Genomic DNA, 21,353 nt, shown 5'->3' on the forward strand with positions numbered 1-21,353 from the left:
AAAAAAAAGGTAGCCGGGCGTGGTGGCGTGCGCCTGTAGTTCCAGCTACTCGGGAGGCTGAGACAAGAGAACTGCTTGAACTGAAAATGGGGAGATTGCAGTGAGACGAGATCACTGCACTCCAGCCTGGGCGACAGAGCGAGACTGTTACACACACACACACAAAAAAAAGGAAAAAAATTAAACCCATCCAAAAAGAGAAAGGAGAAGTATCTCCTAAACATACCTAGAACATCTCTGGAAGGTTCCAGGAGGCACTGGTAAGGGTACCTCTGGGGAGGTGCGTGGAGTGGGAGGAAGACATTACAAAGCAAGCCTGTCCTACCCAAGGGCCGCGTGCGGCCCTAGAGGCCAGGTTTTGAATACAGCCCAACACAATTTCGTAAACTTTCTTAAAGCATTATGAGATTTTTAAAAGATTTTTTTTTTAAAGCTTATCAGCTATCATTAGTGTTAATGTATTTTATATGTGGGCCCAGACAATTCTTCTTCCACTGTGGCCCATGGAAGCCAAAAGATTGGACTCCCCTGTTGTAAGATATTCGATTTGTCAGTTACCCAGCCTCCGCTCTTACTTGCTTCTTTGTTTAGCGACAAGGTCTCGCTCTACTGCCTATGCTGGAGTGCAGTGACGCGGATCAGAACTCACTGAGCCTCCAATTCCTGGGCTCAAGATCCTCCATCCTCCACCTCCCAAGTAGCTGGTACTACTGGCGCGCACCACCACGCCGGCTAATCTTTGTATTTTTTGGAGAGACGGGGTCTCGTATATTGCACGGGCTGGTCTCCAACTCCTGGAATCCCTCGCCTCGGCCTCCCAAAGCGCTAGGATTCCAGGCGCCAGCCACGCGCACGGCCAGCCACGCTTTTTTGTACAGGATCTTACCTCCCGCCTCTCTGAGAGACCAGAAGCTAAGAGATTGGCTCAGACTCATCTTTCAGTCCCTCACGCTGCTTAACGACGCGCCGGGTGGCTCCCGTGCCTTATATTTCATGGACTCCTCACCAGCCTGGGGTTGGCATCGCCTAAAGTCAACCGGCAGGTGGGCAGTAGAGCCAGGATTCCGCTCTCTGCCCACGCCACGCGCGGCCTTCCCGGAGGCGGGGACCGTGGAGTGTGCGGGACCCCACTGGGCCTCCTGACGGGACTCCCGTCTCAAGGTGCTTTCTTGATTTCTATCGTGTAAGATTGAGGGGACACCCAAGCTACTACTCACACCTCATGCAAAGCGGGAGAAGAGCGGAAGAGCAGGTGCCTCCTCAAGGAACTGACTCTGACAGCAGCCACCGCCCTTAAGTGCAAAACCCTACGCTCGCCCGGAAATGACGCACAGAGGCTCGGTTCCCGCCCCCTCGCTTCCGGGTCCGGGCCTCGCTCGCGCGTGCGCAGCAGAAGCCAGCCGCGGGGTTTCACACGCGCGTCTTCACGAGGTGAAAACAAGATGGAGGACTCGGACTCCGCGCCGCCGTCTTCTTCAGCCTCGACTGCAACCTCCGCCTCGACTCCAGGGGCCCCGACAGCACGGAAGCAGCTGGACAAAGAGCAGGTGAGTGGTTCCTGGGGAGGGTGGCTTGGAAGCGTGGTGGCGGTGACGTCGTGAGGCGCAGGGTGCCGGAACCTGAGTGCGTGCTCGGCGCACTTCCCCGAGGCTGTGGGACGGTTGCTTGCGGGCCGTGTGCCTCAGCTGCCTCTCCCCTTTAAACACTTGGGTGGGCGCCTGCTTCCCCCAGTCCTGCGGCCTGGCGCTCTTGAATTGGGTTGCAAGTGTACCGTGGAGCTAGACGAGATCGACCTGGCGACCTGGCTTAGCTTCCCTATCGTTAGCCCTTGACCGAGTCGTTTAGTTTTGCAGGTCTGCTACCCGCTATTTAAAATGGGCCCTTCCATTCCCCGCTATCCAGGATCGGGAGAGGTAATGCGTGTAAAGCGCTTTGACCAAGGGCCTGGCACGTGGTGAGAAGGTACTCAGTAGGCCGGGCACGGTGGCTCACGCCTGTAATCCCAGCATTTTGGGAGGCCGAGGGGGGTGGATCACCTGAGATCAGGAGTTACAGACCAGCCTGGCCGACATGGTGAAACCCCGTCTCTACTAAAAATACAAAAATTAGCTGGGGGTTGGTGGCGGGCGCGTGTATTGTCAGCTACTCGGGAGGCTGAGGCAGGAGAATTGCTGGAACCTGGGAGGCGGAGGTTTCAGTGAGCCGAGATCCTGCCATTTCATTCCAGCTCAGGCGACAACAGCGAGACTGTGTCTCAAAAAAAAAAAACGAGAGTGCTCAGTAAATGCTAAATGGATGACACTTTGCACTTTTCGTGGAATTACTGCTTTCATCGTTGAGGGCAGGAGAGGCACGTTTCCCTCTGGCCCGATATCTTAAGTAGAAGAGGCGTCCTGCAGACAGTGCTGGAAGTGGATACTTAGGCGTGTTTGATGGATTCTTAGATTTTTCTGAATATAAATTGCAAGATCCTCATAGATACGGTTATGGAGGTTACCCCTTGAAATTGAAGTTGGAAGGGAAAAAATAGGTGTGAGAGGGGACAAATGCTAAATTAGATTGAGAACGTTTCACTTATTTGTGTAAGTTATTGTGAGAACATTTCAATTATTTGTCAATCTTCACTTTGCAGGTTAGAAAGGCAGTGGATGCGCTCCTGACGCATTGCAAGTCCAGGAAAAACAATTACGGGTTGCTTTTGAATGAGAGTGAAAATTTATTTTTAATGGTGGTATTATGGAAAATTCCAAGTAAAGAACTGAGGGTCAGATTGTAAGTTGTGATTTTCTACCTTTGCTGTTTTTATCTGCTTGTTCATTCTTTGTAACTCGAACAATTCCATCGTAGTTTCTAATGGAAACTTTGCAAACTTATAATAAAAATCTGACATGAAGTAAAACAATTAGGTCTAAAAGAACCATAGAGGTTTGGCGTGGTGGCTCACACCGGTAATCCTAGTACTTTGGGACGCCGAGGTAGGCGGATCACCTGAGATCAGGAGTTCAAGACCAGCCTGGCCAACATGGTAAAACCCCGTCTCTCCAAAAATACAAAAATTAGCTGTACATGATGGCGAATGCCTGTAATCTCAGCTGCTGGGAAGGCTGAGGCAGGAGAGTCGCTTGAACCTGGGAGGCGGAGGTCACAGCGAACAGAGATCTCTCCATCGCATTCCAGCCTAGGCGACAGAGCAAGAGTCATCTCAAAAAAATAAAAATAAAAGAACCGTAGGAATTCAGATGTGCTAAAATTTTCTAGAAATTTCACCAGTTTTTGACTGGGCGCGGTGGCTCACACCTGTAATCCCAGCACTTTGGGAGGCTGAGGCGGGCGGATCACAAGGTCAGGAGATCGAGACCATCCTGGCTAACACGGTGAAACCCCGTCTCTACTAAACACACACACACACACACACACACACACACACGAGATCGAGACCATCCTGGCTAACACAGTGAAACCCCGTCTCTACTAAACACACACACACACACACACACACACACACACACACACACTATCCGGCCGTGGTGACGGTTGCCTGTAGTCCCAGCTACTCCGGGAGGCTGAGGCAGGAGAATGGCGTGAACCCAGGAAGCGGAGCTTGCAGTGAGCTGAGATCCGGCCACTGCACTCTAGTCTGGACGACAGAGCAAGACTCCATCTAAAAAAAAAAAAAAAATCACCAGTTTTCTTAGAGCTTGGTGAACAGCTAACGTAATCAGGTCTGTTAAATCGAAAACCTGGTGTTTGAAAGAATAAAGGTGGAATAAGTTAAACAGCTTTTTTTTTTTTTTTTTTTTTTTTTTTTAGAAACCGTTATCTTTCTATGTCAAGCAAAAATTCTTTGGGGCTACAATTTATTCCTTTGTACAGAGACTACTAAAAACTCCAGTGAAGTCCTTTCTATGAAAAAATCCATGGTGATTATACAAAATGCTTCTTCAGAACATAGGTTGTAAGCATAAGAAATGAGTTAAACCCTCTTATTTTATTTTCTGTAAGATGTGGCATAATTGTGTTTGCTGGTCCCGCTTGGTTTATTCCATGTTTTTGGTTTCGATTCTTTTATCTCTCTCTTTTTTTTTTTTTTTTTAAGAGACAGGGTCTTGTGCTGTTGCCTAACTGGAGTGCAGTAGTGAGATCTGTGTTCGCTGCAACGTCGACCTCCCTGACCTGACTCAAGTGATCCTCCCATCTCAGCCTCCCAAGTAGCTGGGACTATAGGTGTATGCCACCATGCCCAGCTAATTTTGAAATTTTTTGTAGAGATGAGGGAGATGAGGTTTCACTGTGTTGTCCAGGCTGATCTCAATCTCAAGCTCAAGCAGTTCTCCCTCTCAGTCTCCCAAAGTGTTGAGATTACAGGCTTTAGCCACTGTGCCCAGCCTGTTTCTTTTTTTTGTTTTGTTTTTGAGACGGACTCTCGCTCTGTCGCCCAAGCTGGGGAGCAGTGGCCGGATCTCAGCTCACTGCAAGCTCCGCCTCCCAGGTTCACGCCATTCTCCTGCCTCAGCCTCCCGAGTAGCTGGGACTACAGGCGCCCGCCACCTCGCCCGGCTAGTTTTTTGTATTTTTTAGTAGAGACGGGATTTCACTGTGTTAGCCAGGATGGTCTCAATCTCCTGACCTTGTGACCCGCCCGTCTCAGCCTCCCAAAGTGCTGGGATTACAGGCTTAGCCACCGTGCCTGGCCTGTTTCAATTCTTAAAAGTTATGTTGTGCTGGGCACGGTGGCTCGTCACTGTAATCCCAGCACTTCGGGAGGTAAGGTAGGTGGATCACTTGAGGCCCGGGAGTTTGAGATCAGCCTGACCAACATGGCAAAACCCCATCTCTACTAAAAATACAAAAATTAGCTGGGCATGATGGTGGTCATCTGTAATCCCAGCTGCTTGGGAGGCTGAAGCACAAGTATCATTTGAACCCAGAAGGCAGAGGTTGCAGAGACTCCAGCCTGGGCAACAGTGAGACTCCCATCTTAAAAAAAAAAAAAAAAAAAAAAAAAGTTGGCTGAGCTATGATCTCAGCAGTTTGGGAGGGTGAGGCAGGTGAATTACGTGAGCCCACAAATTCAAGACCAGCGTAGGCTATGCAGCGAAACCCTGTCTCTGCGAAAAATACAAAAGTTAGCTGGGGGCCCAACTGGTAAGCGCCTGGAGTCTCAACTGTGCTGGAGGCTATCGTGAGCTGTGGTCACACCACTGCACTCCAGCCTTGGCGACTGAGCAAAACCCTGTCTCAAAAAAAAAGAAAAGAAGAAAGAGTTATTCTGTTTATGGAGTTGAGTTTTAGAGAAGGTAAAATTCTGAACCAGGCCTGTCCTGATTAAGCTAGGTTATTATAGCACATTAGAGTACGTGTGCACATACAGCAACAGATACATCATAATAATTACATATGCAAGAATTTGGATGTCTTTGAGTATATTTTAATTCTTGCTATATCCCAAGTGTTAATTGATATTTGGGCCTGTGTGTATTTGTCATTTATTTGCCATTGAAAGTGAGTTTTGTTTTTTATTTTGGTTTTTGCTTTTTGAGACGGAGTTTGCCTCTTGTTACCCAGGCTGGAGTCCAGTGGTGCCATCTTGGCTCACTGCAACCTCCACCTCCCAGGTTCAAGCGATTTTCCTGCCTCAGACTCTCAAGTAGCTGGGATTACAGGCGCCCACCACTGCCCCTGGCTAATTTTTTACACTTTTAGTAGAAATGCAGTTTCACCATGTTGGCCGGCTGGTCTTGAACTCCTGACCTCAGGTGATCCATATGCCTTGGCCTCCTAAAGTCCTGGGATTACAGGCTTGAGCCACTACTACTGGCCATAAAATATATTTTTAAATGTTGTTTGTGGTGCAATATTTGCTTAACTAGCATGACTAAAGGTTATTTAAATGACACTAAGTTTATTGTGTATTCTGTGTGATACAAACATGCATAATGTGTGTAATAATGCTTTCCTCGGTTTCTTTTCACATATTTTGTAGGACCTTGCCTCATAGCATTCGATCAGATTCAGAAGATATCTGTTTATTTACAAAGGACGAACCCAATTCAACTCCTGAAAAGACGGAACAGTTTTATAGAAAGCTTTTAAACAAGCATGGAATTAAAACCATTTCTCAGGTAGGAAGCCTGGTTAATATTTTCAAGAGGATTTAATTCAGTCAAAATGATGTCACAAATACATTGCTATATTTCTTAGTATTTTTCTTCTACTTTTCTCTTTTTAACTTAATTTGTGGTGGCGTGTATGTCAGTAGCTTTTGTATCTTGCAAATTATAAAAGAGGTGGCTCGTGTCATTCCTCTGTACTTCCACAGCATCTTGTTTTTCTCTGATTAGCTGTTTTGTAGTTGGTGTACTTATCTTTATTACCTGCTGGATCTAAGGTATCTAAGTTTTTTTTTGTTTGGAGTCTCGCTCTGTCGCCCAGGCTGGAATGCAGTGGCAGGACCTTGGCTGACTGCAACTCTACCTCCTGGGTTCAAGCTATTCTCCTGCCTCAGCCGCCCGAATAGCTGGAATTGCAGGCACCCGCCATCATGCCTGGCTAATTTTTATATTTTTGTAGAGACGAGGTTTCAATATGTTGGCCAGGCTGGTCTTGAACTCCTGACCTCTGGTGATTCGGCCACCTCGGCCTCCCAAAGGGCTGGTGTTACAGGCGTGAGCACATACAGCAATATATGTATAACAATATATATATGTTGCTGACCTGTATCTAAGTTTCTTTAGCTGGGGCCCTTTCTCATTTGTCTCAGTGTCTCCAGCATGTAGCATAGTGCCCGGCACATTTTAGGCACTCATGTGTTCATTAAAGTATAAGAGGCATGGCCGGGCGCGGTGGCTCACGCCTGTAATCCCGGCACTTTGGGAGGCCGAGGCGGGCGGATCACGAGGTCAGGAGATCGAGACCATCCTGGCTAACACGGTGAAACCCCGTCTCTACTAAAACACAAAAAATTAGCCGGGCGCGGTGGCGGGCGCCTGTAGTCCCAGCTACTTGGGAGGCTGAGGCAGGAGAATGGCGCGGACCCGGGAGGCGGAGCTTGCAGTGAGCCGAGATCGCGCCACTGCACTCCAGCCTGGGCGACAGAGTGAAGACTCCGCCTCAAAAAAAAAAAAAAAAAAAAGTATAAGAGGCATAGCTCTAGGACTTTTTTTAATCCAAATACAAATTGTTGCCTAAGTATTTCTTCCCTTGTTTAGATTCCTAACTTTTTGTTTTTATTCTTCTCTATACTTCCTAGATTATCTCCCTCCAAACGCTAAAGAAGGAATATAAATCCTATGAAGCCAAGCTCCGCCTTCTGAGCAGTTTTGACTTCTTCCTTACTGATGCCAGAATTAGGCGGCTCTTACCCTCACTCATTGGGAGACATTTCTATCAAAGAAAGAAGTAAGTTTCTTAGTAATGACGAGACTTCAGCAGCATGAAGTTTCTAGGTGTGTAAGCATTGTGTTCTGAATGCCTGTGTGTTTTTTATAGAGTTCCAGTATCTGTAAACCTTCTGTCCAAGAATTTATCAAGAGAGATCAATGACTGTGTAGGTGGAACGGTCTTAAACATTTCTAAAAGCGGTTCTTGCAGGTAGGTAAAAGGCATTCATATGTGCCTCCTTTAATCTTGTATTTGACAATGATTTTATATACTTTTTAAAAAGATTTTGTTAATGGCTCCAGATCTTTTTTAGAACTAAAATCTGTTCCTCAGAAGTGATCCATTCTCAGGTCAGGTGCAGTGGCTTATGCCTGTAATCCCAGTACTTTGGGAGGCCGAGGCAGGAGGATCACTTGAGCCCAGGAGTTCAAGTCCAGCTTGGGCAACATAGTGAGACCCCCCTCCCCCACTTACAGAAAAATCAAGAACATTAGCCAGGTGTAGTGCTGCATCCATGTGCTCCCAGCTACGTGGGAGGCTGAGGCAGGAAGATCACTTGAGCCCACGAGGTCAAGACTGCAGTGAATCATGTTCTTGTCACTGTCCTCCAGCCTAAATGACAGAGCAAGAGTGTCTTTAAATGAAAAAAGAAAAAAAAGTTCAGTTCTCTAGAACAATGTTGTCTGGTAGAGCTTTCTACTGTGATGGAAATGGTCTGCGTCTGTGCTGTCTCATACAGTAGGCACTACTTGTATGTAGCTATTGAGCACTTGAAATGTGGCTACTGTGCTAGGAACTGAATTTTAAATTTAAAATAGGCACATGTGGCTAGTGGCTGATGGTCACTGCGTTGAACAGGGCAGCTCCAGATACTAAGGGAAGCAAAGAGAGTAAGATGAATGCTTGGAGAACATGACTAGTTCTGGGCTTTCAGCTTGTCCTCTATTTATCGTGCTACTGCACTCTGGTGCAATCACAGTTCACTGCAACCTCCAACTCCTTGGCTCAAGCAATCCTCCCACCTCAGCCTCCTCAGTAGCTGGGACTACAGGCACATGCCACCATACCTGGCTAATTTTTCAATGTTTTGTAGAGGCAGGGTCTCACTATGTTGCCCCGTCTGGACTTAAACCCTTGGACAAAACTAGTCCTCCAGTCCTGGCCTCCAAAAGTGTTGAGATTATAGACGTGAGCCACCATGCCTGGCCTCAGATTGTCCTTTAAAAGCACCATATTACCCCTTAAAGTGAAGATCCACCTCATTCTTGGTTCAACTTCCTATTAAATGAATTCAGCATTTATCCTGTTCATCCGCCTGTTTGGTGTCTGTGTTGTTGTATTGGTTTAACCTTACTCAGGACACTGAGCTAGGCGGAGCCCCCACACCTAGTCTACTAGAACAGATGTTTTAGGTCAGTGATTGCTTCCGACCTCTGGCTGAGCAGAGGATGTGGCTCAGTCTATTTTATTAGGCTGAGAAATGGGTTAAGTTTGTATTCTTGGCAGTGTACCAGCTTGGGGGGTAGGGCAGGTTTTAAATGTATTGAAAATACATTTTATGAAGTACTTCACCTTGCTGACTGCGGTGTGGAGATGGGTAGCTACCAGTAGGACAGAGCTGTAGGCCACTGCCCTTCCACCCAGAGATTCCCCAGGAACCATGCATACCTAGTGGTCACACTCGGCAGAAAACACAGATTTCTTACCTCTGCTCACCAGGGAGGCCTGACCCCAGCAGAGTGTCTCCAGGTAGAGCAGAGCAGGGTGCGGATGGGCAGGACAGGTGGTCTCTGGCGTTGTCTTCTGCGTGCCGCTGGGAAGCCCTTCATCAGGTGTAATGAAGTAGCTGAGAAGAGTTAGCCACGGGGCCTGGACCCCTGTCCTTTTGGTTAAAGGCGGATGTCAAAGCAGTGGCTCATGGAACTGGTTGGCCAGAAGTCAGGCCGTGTTTATGGGCCCCATCAGTACGTGGGAGGAGGAGATGGCACCAGGAAGGCAGGTAAAGGAGTCTCCTACCACTGGGGATCTTCCAAGGCAAAAGCAACAGCTTAAAGAAAGTTGCAGACAACTGAGAAAAAAAGAAATCATTCTTTTATTTCCTCTCTTACCTTTCCCCAGCATAATAATTTATTTTCCTCTTCCACTTCTGTTCCTCTCTCTTCTGACCCCCTCACCATTTTTCTATCTGGGATGCTCAAGTGTGCTTGCAGGCAGGTGGTAACAAGCACAGGGAATGGGCAGTACCCAGTCTTTGGCTGAAAAGAGAGGAGCAACAGCCTGTCTCATCCTCATTCCGCAGACACTGTGCCGACAGTGAGCCTGCCTTTTGGCCCCAGCGCTGAGCCCTCCAGGTTTCTCACTGGGCTTCTGCCTGCACTCTCTTTCACCTGAAGGGATGATCTTGATCTTAGCTGAAAGACACTGTTCCACCAGGGACAAGAACTGTTTATTCTTGAACATGGCAGCTGAGTGGAGCAGTAGAACTATAGAGAGAGCAGGTGACGCTCCTGGAGGTAGCTCCCCTTAGAACAGCTTGAAGGCAGACTCAGCGACATGGGTTTTTCTAAGATAAAGGTAGAACCTGCTCTGCCCCTGCCTCCCAATGCTCCTTAGCCTCACAGTCAGGTGCTACCAGCTCTTTAATCACCCCCTCAGCTGGGCATGGTGGCTCACGCTTATAATCCCAGCACTTTGGGAGACTGAGGTGGGTGGATCACTGGAGGTCAGGTGTTCAAGACCAGCCTGGCCAACACGGTGAAACCCCATCCCTACTAAAATATACAAATTAGGCTGTGCGCAGTGGTTCAAGCCTGTAGTCCCAGCACTTTGGGAGGCCGAGGCAGGTGGATCACCTGAGGTCAGGAGTTTGAGACCAGCCTGACCAACATGGAGAAACTCCGTCTCTACTTAAAAAAGAAAAAAATACAAAAAATTAGCCGGGCGTGGTGGCACATGCCTGTAATCCCAGCTACTCGGGAGGCTAAGGCAGGAGAATCGCTTGAATCCAGGAGGTGGAGGTTGTGGTGAGCCAAGATCACACCATTGCACTCCAGCCTAGGCAACAAGAGCGAAACTCCATCTCAAAAACAGAAAAAGAATTAGCTGTGCGTGGTGGTGTGCGCCTGTAATCTCAGCTACTAGGGAGACTGAGGCAGGAGGATTGCTTGAACCCAGGAGGCGAAGGTTGTAGTGGGCCGAGATCACGTCACTGCACTTCAGCCTGGGCGACAGAGCAAGACTTCATCTCAAAAAAAAATCACCCCCTCATGATGTGACATTTTACTTTAGGTAGAAGGAATTTCTAGTACATGAAAGATGATAATCTTCCTTTAAAATACATTTAGGCCAGGCATGGTGGCTCATGCCTGTAATCCCAGCACTTTGGGAGGCCAAGGCAGGAGGATCACTTGAGCCCAGGAGTTCAAGACCAGCCTGGTGGATCACTTGAGCTCAGGAGTGAGAACCCATCTCTACAAAAAATACAAAAATCCACTGGGCTACCTGTAGTCCCAGCTACTCCGATTAAGTGCAGTACGTTGATTGTGCCACTGCACCTCAGCCTGGGCAACAAGAAAACACTTTCTCAAAAATGAAATAAAATATATTTAGAACCTAAAGATTTTAATGGATTTTTGTTGTTGTTGTTGTTGTTTAGACTGTTTTGCTCTGTTACCCAGGCTGGAGTGCAGTTGCCGGATCTGGGCTCACTAGCCTTGAGCTCCTGGGCTCAGGTGATTTTTCTGCCTTAGCATCCTGAGTAACTGAGATTACAGGCATGTACCACCATGCCCAGTTAATTTTTGTTAGTGTGGTAGAGACAGGATTTTGCCATGTTGCCCAGGCTTAATGTTTCTACCTTTTTAAAAGAAAAAAAAGAAAAAAAACTTGAGAATTATGTATTTATATTTCTCATATACCTGCCTGGTTTATTTTGAAAAATGGTTTTTTAAAATCTTGTCTAATACTCTTAAATTTCAGTGCTATACGTATCGGTCACATTGGAATGCAAATTGAGCACATCATTGAAAACATTGTTGCTGTCACCAAAGGACTTTCAGAAAAATTGCCAGAGGTACAGTATTGCAGGAGCATCAATTGATTGTTCATTTAAAAGAAACAAAGTATATGTAGACGATGTTACTCTTTTCTTTGTTTCAGAAGTGGGAGAGCGTGAAACTCCTGTTTGTGAAAACTGATAAATCGGCTGCGCTTCCCATCTTTTCCTCCTTTGTCAGCAATTGGGATGAAGCCACCAAAAGATCTATGCTTAATAAGCGGAAAAAAGTTAGTAGAATTTTAAATACTTATAGAATGAATAATGAAGGGTGTAAACTCAGTCCCTAGGAGAGAGAAGTAGACCATCATCCCTGCCTGACTTTCCAGTTGTCTTCTGGTTTTCTGGTGGTTATGCTTTTGTCACTTTACATGAAGTAGTTGATATTAGTATCAGTAATGCATGTTAAGATAGAAATATCTTGTATTTATTGATAAATTGGGTGTGTTTTTAACTTTTGTTTGATCCAGTGCTTGCTGGTTTTGTTTAGAGAGACAGTGTCTCACTCTGTGCCCCGGGCTGGAGCACAGTGACACAATCAAGGCTTACTGAAGCCTTGACCTCCTGGGGTCATACAATCCTGTGTCAACCTTCCGAGTAGCTGGGACTACAGGCATGGTCCACCACGCCCAGCTAATTTTTAATTTTTTTTTTTTTTGTACAGACATGGTCTCCCTGTTTCTCAGGCTGATCTTGAATTCTTGTGCTCAAGCAACCGGCCTGCCTTGGCCTCCCAAAATGCTGGGATTACAGGCAAGAGCTACTATGCCTGGCCTAGATTAACTGGCTTTTGAGGGGGCCTGAGTTAAGTTCTTACCACATATTTCCAGTCGTAGATAACATCACCATACGTCTAAATAAAGACCAAAACGCTTAAAACATTGAAATAAATGTGAGATATATACATACATTTGAAACAGTAATAAAAGGGATTGACATAATTATTTACCCAGTTATTCCCATCCAGGGTTGTAGGTGGCTGGAGTTTAATCCTGACAGCTCAGGGAAAAGAGTGACAGGCACGAGCCACCCCTAGAAAAGGCGCTGTTTGATCACAGTACAAACTCGTACACCCGCATTCATGGGGACTGGGCCTAGGGATGATTTCAACACACCAGTTCACCTGATGTGCACGCACATGGGTGTGGGAGATTATGCTCACAGATACCTCCTGGGCTTGGTTTGTAGGTTTTCAGTATTACTTGTACTCTAGCAAAAGAAGCTTTTGGAAGGAAAGAAAATTTAATTTTTGCTATTTGTGAGACTGATCTCCTAGTGTTTCTCTCTTTAGCCATGTTAAGTGTGTCCAATGAATTTTTAATTTTGTTTTTGAGACAGTTTTGCTCTGTCGCCCAGGCTGGAGTGTAGTGGCATGATCTCAGCTCACTACAACCCCTGCCTTCCAAGTTCAGATGATTCTCTGTGCCTCACCCTCCTGAGTAGTTGGGACTACAGGCACGCATCACCATGCCCAACTAATTTTTGTGTTTTTAATAGAGATGGGGTTTCACCATGTTGACCAGGCTGATCTCGAAGTCCTGACCTCAAGTGATCCTCCTGCCTCAGCCTCCCTGAGTGCTGTGATTACAGGCATGAGCCACCACGCCCAGCTGAGGATTATTCTTTACACTCTCTAAACCATACTGTGTTTCACAAAAGTCTCTTAACTATATGCTTTAGATAGTCAGATTCTGAAATACCAGTATATAATTTACTGCGTAAAATGCATGTTTGGCTGTGAGTCAAAAACTGCGGTTGAGGTTCCAGTGCTAGTTAAGGAGTTTGTTCTTTGTACAGATCAAGGTCCATTCAGGGGCTTATGGATAATCAAAACTGCAAGTGGTAAATCTATGCCGTTTCTTAACCAACAGAACTGTTCCTGCTAAAGTGTTTGGTGTTTTTTGGTAGGAGGCAAGGAGAAAACGAAGAGAGAGAAATTTTGAAAAACAAAAGGAGAGGAAAAAGAAGAGGCAGGCTAGGAAGTCTGCATCAGTTCTTAGTAAAGATGATGTGGCACCTGAAAGTGGTGATACTACAGTGAAGAAACCTGAATCAAAGAAGGAACAGACCCCAGAGCATGGGAAGAAAAAACGTGGCAGAGGAAAAGCCCAAGTTAAAGCAACAGATGAATCCGGAGATGAAATTCCACAGCTGGTACCAATAGGAAAGACGACTCCAGCTAATGAAAATGTAGAGGTATTGTTTTAATATTTACTGTTCATAATGGATTGTTTAGTGGCTACTGTGTCAGGCAGGTACTGTGCTGATGAAAAATACTAGAGTGAACCCAAAGAACAATGAAAGTGATTATCATATGATTTATTGTACTTTTTTTCTTTTCTTTTTTTTTTTTTGAGATGAAATCTTGTTATATTGCCCAGACTGGTCTTACACTTCTGGGGTCAAAACAGTCTTCCCACCCCGGCCTGCCAAAGTGCTGGGATTACAAGTGTGAGTCACCACACCTAGCCCCAACCAGTTGGCTTTTTTTTTTTTTTGCTTTGGTTTTTTTTGAAGATGGAGCCTCAATCTGTCACCCAGGCTGGAGTGCAGTAGTGTGATCTCAGCTCACTGCAACCTCTGCCTCCCTGATTCAAGCAATTCTCCTTCCTCAGCCTGCCAAGTAGCTGGGATTATAGGCGTATACCACCACGCCCAGCTAATTTTTGTGTTTTTAGTAGAGACGGGGTTTTGCCACGTTGACTAGGCTTGTCTCGAACTCCTGGCCTCAGGTGATCCGCCCGCCTCAGCCTCCCAGAGTGCTGGGATTACAGGCATGAACCACCGCACCCAGCCACCAGTTGGCTTTTACACAGAGAATTTGGGAACCCCTGCCCTACACCATGTGCCAGGGATGTGCAGCTACAGTTGGAGGACTCAGGATTTGCTCCCATGTGTGTCTGCTGTGCTCCTCATGGTGCTTCCAGGAGTCCCTCCCCTCAGTCGTAGGGAAAGGTGGTTTTCCTCTGACTGGACCAGGAAGACCTCTGGGTCTTCACAATTCTTTTTTTTTTTTTTTTTTTTTTTGAGACAAGGTCTCACTTTGTTGCCCAGGCTGGAGTGCAGTGGCATGATCTCAGCTCACAGCAGCTTCCACCTTTCAGGCCCAAGCAATTCTCATGCCTCAGCCTCTTGAGTAGCTGGGATTACAGGTAAGTGCCACCATGCCCGGCTACTTTTGTATTTTTAGTAGAGACGGGGTTTCACCATGTTGACCAGGCTGCTCTTGAACTCTTGGCCTGAAGTGATCCACCTGCCTCAGCCTCCCATAGTGCTGGGATTACAGACATGAGCCACTGCACCTATCCCTCATTCTTAATAGTGAAATACAGCTTATCTCTGTCATCATACTGAGGTGTACCTTTTGGGGGTTAACTAATAAAAACAGTACCTTGGCCATGTGCTGAAAAAGAGTAACTTGGCCGGGCACAGTGGCTCACGCCTGTAATCATAGCACTTTAGGAGGCCAAGGCAAGTGGATCACCTTAGGTCAGGCGTTCGAGACCAACCTGGCCAACATAGTGAAACCCTGTTTCTACTAAAAATAAAAAAAATGAGCAGGGCGTGGTGGCACGTGCCTATAATCCCAGCTACTCGGGAGGTGGAGGTTGCAGTGAGCTGAGATTGTGCCATTGCACTCTAGCATGGGCAGCAAGAGCGAAACTCCGTCTCAAAAATAATAAAAATAAAAACAGTAACTCCTGGAGTTAGAGTGTCAGGTGTTGTGGCTTTTTCTGTATTAAACTTTCTTTTTTTTTTTCCTAGATTCAAAAACATGCCACAGGAAAGAAGTCTCCAACAAAGAGTCCTAATCCCAGTACACCTCGTGGGAAGAAAAGAAAGGCCTTGCCAGCATCTGAGACCCCAAAAGCTGCAGAGACCCCAGGGAAAGGCCCAGGGAAGAAGCGAAAGATCAAAGAAGAGGCAGTGAAGGAAAAAAATCCTTCACTGGGGAAAAAAGATGCGAGACAGACTCCAAAAAAGCCGGGGGCCAGATTCTTCACCACTCTTAGTAAATCTGTGAGAAAAGCTTCCCACACCCCCAAAAAATGGCCCAAAAAACCCAAAGTACCCCAGTCGGCCTAAAGTCAGTCATTCAGCCGGAAGGAAACTTCAGTGCTGCCTCCAGAGCTTCTTAGAAATACTCAGATCTTGACCCCCTTTATAAGTAACCTTCTGCAAGCGTCAGGCCTGGACTTCAAGATTTTTTAAAACCTCCATAAGTAGTCCAGGCGCGGTGCCTCATGCCTGTAATCCCAGCACTTCAGGTGGTCGAGGCGGGTGGATCATAAGGTCAAGAGATTGAGACCATCCTGGCCAACATGGTGAAACTCCATCTCTACTAAAAATACAAAAATTAATTGGGCGTGGTGGCGAGCGCCTGTAATCCCAGCTACTAGGGAGGCTGAGGCAGGAGAATTGCCTGATCCTGGGAGGCAGAGGTTGCAGTGAGCCGAGATTGAGCCACTGCACTCCAGCCTGATGACAGAACGAGACTGCATCTCAAAAATAAATAAAAATAATAAAACCTCCATAAATAATTCTGACACATGTTCCTGGGTATAATAATATATTTTTAAATTGTCCTTCTGTGTATTTGCTAATACAATAGAGGAAAAATAGAGTGCTTCTCTGTGGTGGTTCAGCACTTTGGGAAGCCAAGGTGGGAGGATTGCTTGAGCCCAGGAGTTTAGGGCTATCCTGGGCAACTTGGTGAAACCCCATCTCTACAAAAGAAAAAAAAAATAGTGTGGCATGGTGGTGTGCACCTGTGCTCTCAGGCTGAGGTGGAAGGATCAAGTGAGCACAAGAGGTCGAGGCTACAGTGAGCCACTATCACCCCACTGTGCTCCAGCCTGGGTGACTGAGATTCCGTCTCAGAAAAAAGTATAACGTTGCTTTGCTTCTGAGTAGACACACTGTTGGCTTTCCAAATCACGTGGGTCTGACTGGAGGTCTATGATGTGACCCATCACATACCTTTGTGGTCATCCCCAAAGTGGCCCAGTGAGGGCCTCGCTGTATGAGAATACAGCTATAGAATTCAGGAGAAGCATGAGTTGCTTGGCTCTCATGCTGAATTGGTCTAAGCTTATGAGTCACTGGATTAGCATCCATATGGGAAGGGAAATTAACATGGAGTCATTTATACAGGCACTGAATTGAATCCTACCTACTGGAGGCAAGAACGTGATTTATCTTCCATAAGCCTTCCCCTCTTCCTCGTTATTCCTCAGTCCATATGGACTTGCTTATATATGACAACTCCAAGGAAACTTGGAAGAGTAGACTACTGAAGTTTCCGCAATTGTCAAGTATATTCTGAGGCGGTAAACTTTTTAGGTATTCGGCCTTTCACTGGTTGTGAATTGGTATGCATCTGTAGTAGTAAGTTACAGATTCACTGCAGTGCAGGAATGTGCTTGCATGCAAAAGACTGAACTGCTTTCAGAGATGATGTGGGTGCCAGGTGCAGTGGCTCATATCTGTAACCCTGTTGGAGTGATCAGACCCAACACCAGGTCGTGGGGGTGATGAAGTCTGGCGGAGTCAAAGGATTGAGAAAAAATTTGAGAGAGAGAAAAGTGGGACCGGGGACCATCGCCATCGTGGAGGCTGCGAAGGCCCTGAGCACTGGGAGCCCATGCTGTTTATTGGTAATCCAACAAAGAAACAAGTGGTGAGAATGTGGAGGTGGAAAGGGCGCGTTGCATTAAGCACATGATTTACAGCTGTGATGGTTTAGCATTTGTTCTGCTACTCGAGATAGTGGAGAGCAGGTTGTTTTAACTCAAGATACAATTGATCCTGGGAGAGCAAGGAGCCAGCAAGTCTAGACACGTTCCAGAGCCACAAGCCCTGGATTCGATCCAAGCCACGAGGGATTTTATGCCCTGGGCTTAGATTATGGCGCCTCAGGGTACCCTTCCACCCTTTAGCACAGAGCTTGGTGTTCCAAAGGCCACAAGGGGTTTTAGACCCTGGACCCCGGACATGTTCCAAGACTCTTACATTGTGTCAGACATGCAAGCCCTGCCTCAGCTTCTCCCAACACTCAGCTTTTCCCAACATAATCCCAGCACTTGGAAGGCTGGGTGGATTGCTTGAGCCTAGGAGTTTGAGACCATCCTGGGCAACATGGCAAAACCACACCTCTACCAAAAATAAGCTGGGTGTATTTGGCACATGCCCGTGGTCCCAGCTACTTGGGAGGCTGAGGTGGGAGGATTGCTTGAACCTGGGAGGTAGAGACTGCAGTGGGCCATGATCACGATCTTGTACTCCAGCCTGGGCAACAGAGACAATCCCTGGCCTGCTGCCCCCTCCCCTGGCCCAGTCTCAAAAAAAAAAAAATTCTGGGCATGGTGGCTCACATCTGTAATCCCAGCCATGGCTGGCAGATCACTTGAGGCCAGGAGATCTGAGATCAGCCTGGTTAACATGGTGAAACCCCATCTCTACTAAAAATACAAAAACTAGCCAGACGTGGTGGGAGGCCTGGGATCCCAGCTACTTGGGAGGCTGAAGCAGGAGAATCACTTTAACCCAGGAGGTGGAGGTTGCAGTGAGCCGAGATCACACCACTGCATTCCAGCCTGGGTGGCAGAGCAAAACGGAGTAAAAAGAAAACAGATCTGTAGCTCTCCCTCAAGTTAGAGGAGTCTAGCCTGCTTTTGTTTTTTTGCGGGGGGTGGGGGGGGGCGGGTGCGGGCAGTGGGGGAGATGGTCTTACTGTTTCCCAGGCTGGAGTGCACTAGTGCCATCACAGTTCCAGCCTCAATCTCCTGGGCTCAAGGCCATCCTCCCACCTCAGCCTCCCAAGTAGCTCAGACTACAGGGGTATGCCATCACACCTGGCCAATTTTTACGTATGTCGTAGAGATGGGTTTTCCCTGTATTCCCGAGGCTGGCCTTGAACTCCTGTCCTCAAGTCCTCCTGCCTCAGCCTCCCGAAATGTTCAGATTACAGGCGTGAGGCGCCATGCCCAACCTGCTTTTGCATTTTAGTAACACGAATTGTAATGTTAACTTTTTAAATTATGAAAGCCTCTAAAATATAAAATTATTTGTAACCCCACTGTCCTTTCAGGCTTCTATAAATGAATATACATTTAAAATGTGGGAGTTTAGCTTAATTGATTTGTTTTCCATAGAAACTAGGTTCTATGGTTAGATAGACTTGTTTCACTTAAAGATCTGATTTGTGTAGGACAAATCCACATACATAATCATGCCAGTCTGTTCTCTGCATGACATAATTTTCCAGCAATAGCTGTGTGGGTTTTGTAATCGTATCCTCTAGCCAGTTCAAGATTTTGCAACACTATGTGATTCTTTGCCCCGTAGTTCAGTCTTGTTGAATATGACACAGGTGTTTACCTTCCTGTTCTTGCATCTAGTTTCATTCTAATAATATTCTCTGTTGAAAAAGCCGGCTTCAATTTATTGAGCAAGATGCTGGTATTATCATCTAACATAAAGCTTATCTTATAATAAAGTGTTGACAAATGTAATGAATACTGTACTAAAAGTAAAAAACAATGGTTATGTGTGTATGGTTTCTACTGATTATGTATCACTTTTATACCATCATAAAGTTGAAAAATCATAAAGTTGAATCATCTTAAGATGAGTACGTTCTGTACTAGGTTTCCAAGGCTTCAGAAGTGTTGCATACACATTCCTAGCCAGCTGATAGTGCTAGGAGCTGATAGTAGTCTCCCCGGGGGCTAAGAGGAGGACCATAAATCTCTACTATGGTATATGATGCTCTTGTGTGCTCTTGTGGGCAAAGTATGAGGCTGATATTTCATTGTTGGCCCTGGGTTTCTGGAATCCATCCTCTTCACCAGGGAGATTTAATGAACGAAATGAGATCTGATGGGAGAAATTCTAGTGTAACATTTTTGTTCTGAAGGAAGTAATTGAGTTTTAGTTCATTTGTTTTTTCAGGAATCATAATAATTAAAATTTCATTTTACATGCCATGAATGTATTTAAGTCAATCCAACTGCTAAACATCACATTGTGGCTGGGCGCGGTGGCTCACGCCTGTAATCCCAGCACTTTGGGAGGCTGAAGTGGGCAGATCACCTGAGGTCGGGAGTTCGAAACCAGCCTGGCCAACATGGCAAAATCTCGTCTGTACTAAAAATACAAAAATTAGCCGATGTGGTAGTGGGCATCTGTAATCCCAGCTACTCAAGAGGCTAAGGCAGGAGAATCGCTTGAACCCAGGAGGCAGAGGTTGCAGTGAGCCAAGATCACGCCACTGAGCCCCAGCCTGGGTGACAGAGTGAGAATCCATCAAAAAAAAAAAAAAAAAAAAAAGGCCGGGCGCGGTGGCTGACGCCTGTAATCCCAGCACTTTGAGAGGCCTAGGCGGGGGAATCATGATGTCAGGAGACTGAGACCATCCTGGCTAATACGGTGAAACCCCGTCTATACCAAAACTACAAAAAATTTGCTGGGCGCAGCAGCGTGCGCCTGTCATCCCAGCTATTCGGGAGGCTGAGGCAGGAGAATGGCATGAACCCGGGAGGTGGAGCTTGCAGTGAGCCAAGATCACGCTGCTGCACTCCAGCCTGGGCGACAGAGCAAGACACCATCTCAAAAAAAAAAAAAAAAAAAAAGGATCACATTGTATTTTGGTCTCCTTGAGAAATACTGAAATGAGGGTACCGAGAAATTGCTCTACTTTCTGTATATGGGTGTTTAAGAGCCAAGAAATCTTACCATTTAGTTAAATATTTGAAAGTTCTGCACTACCTACATTTTTTTTCTGATATTGTCAAGGTTTTCTTGCCTACAGATAGTATTAATATTGAAATACCAAGATTCCCAATTTGGACTGTATGAGCCATGAGAAACCTTCATCAGTCCTTGGATCCTGAGGAAATTAGTGCATCTGATCAAAGACTATGAGTAAAATTTTGGTTGTGGGGATTATTTCAGTATAGTGGTCCTGGAGAGAAAAAATGGCAAATTATTTAGGTGGTTCTATTTAACCCCAGATTATAACATTGCAGTTCAATGCTTAAAATGATTAGTATCTCCTGTTTATGTAACTCTGCTGGGTCCTTTTCTTTTTGTTTCTTTTTCTTTTCTTTTTTTTTTTTTGAGATGGAGTCTTGCTCTTGTCACCCAGGCTGGAGTGCAATGGCGCGATCTCAGCTCACTGCAACCTCTGCCTCCCGGGTTCAAGTGATTCTCATACCTCAGCCTCCTGAGTAGCTGGGATTATAGGCGCATGACACCACGCCCGGCTAATTTTTGTATTTTTAGTAGAGATGGGGGCTTCACCATCTTGGCCAGTCTGGTCTTGAACTCCTGACCTCGTGATTCACCTGCTTCAGTGTCCCAAAGTGCTGGGATTATAGGCATGAGCCACCACACCTGGCCTCAATTTTTAAATAAAATTAAAATAAATTTTTAAAAAATTCCACACTTAAACACTTACAGATTTTACCTGTAAGACAGGTTCTCACTTTTTTGCCCAGGCTGGAGTGCAGTGGCATGATCATGGCTCAGTGCAGCCTTGACCTCCTAGGCTCAAGTGATCCTCCAACCTCAGCCTCCTGAGTAGCTGGGACTACAAGTGGGCACCACTATGACCAGCTAATTTTAAAAAGTATATATATATATATAAGAGATGGAGTATCTCGGGGGCTGGGCATGATGCTCACACCTATAATTCCAGCACTTTGGGAGGCCAAGGTGGGTGGATCACCTAAGGTCAAGAGTTCGAGACCAGCCTGGCCAACGTGATGAAACCTCATCTCTACTAAAAATCAATACAAAATTAGCTGGGTGTGGTGGTGCACACTTGTAGTCCCAGCTACTTTGGGAGTCTGAGACAGGAAAATCACTTGAACCCAGGAGGTGAAGGTTGCAGTGAGCCGAGAAGGTGTCACTGCAC

General features: G+C 46.3%; 1 protein-coding gene across 2 annotated transcripts; it reads left to right on the top strand.

The window, feature by feature from the left end:
• Positions 1–1,308: 1,308 nt before the first annotated feature.
• RSL1D1 (ribosomal L1 domain containing 1) lies at positions 1,309–16,056 on the top strand. Of its 2 annotated transcripts, XM_003916555.3 has the most exons (9): positions 1,377–1,547; positions 2,633–2,772; positions 5,984–6,122; positions 7,250–7,398; positions 7,489–7,590; positions 11,359–11,452; positions 11,539–11,664; positions 13,343–13,630; positions 15,200–16,056. In XM_003916555.3, the coding sequence occupies exons 1-9, from the start codon at positions 1,443–1,445 to the stop codon at positions 15,518–15,520; spliced, it is 1,464 nt and encodes a 487-aa protein (XP_003916604.2). In that variant the 5' UTR covers positions 1,377–1,442; the 3' UTR covers positions 15,521–16,056. The 2 variants fall into 2 exon arrangements, with proteins under 2 accessions (XP_021788022.1, XP_003916604.2); XM_021932330.1 differs by lacking the exon at positions 2,633–2,772 and having other exon boundaries at positions 1,309–1,547.
• The last annotated feature ends 5,297 nt before the right edge of the window (positions 16,057–21,353 follow it).

Source organism: Papio anubis, chromosome 18 (genome assembly GCF_008728515.1).
Source record: "Papio anubis isolate 15944 chromosome 18, Panubis1.0, whole genome shotgun sequence".
Lineage (NCBI taxonomy): Eukaryota > Metazoa > Chordata > Mammalia > Primates > Cercopithecidae > Papio > Papio anubis.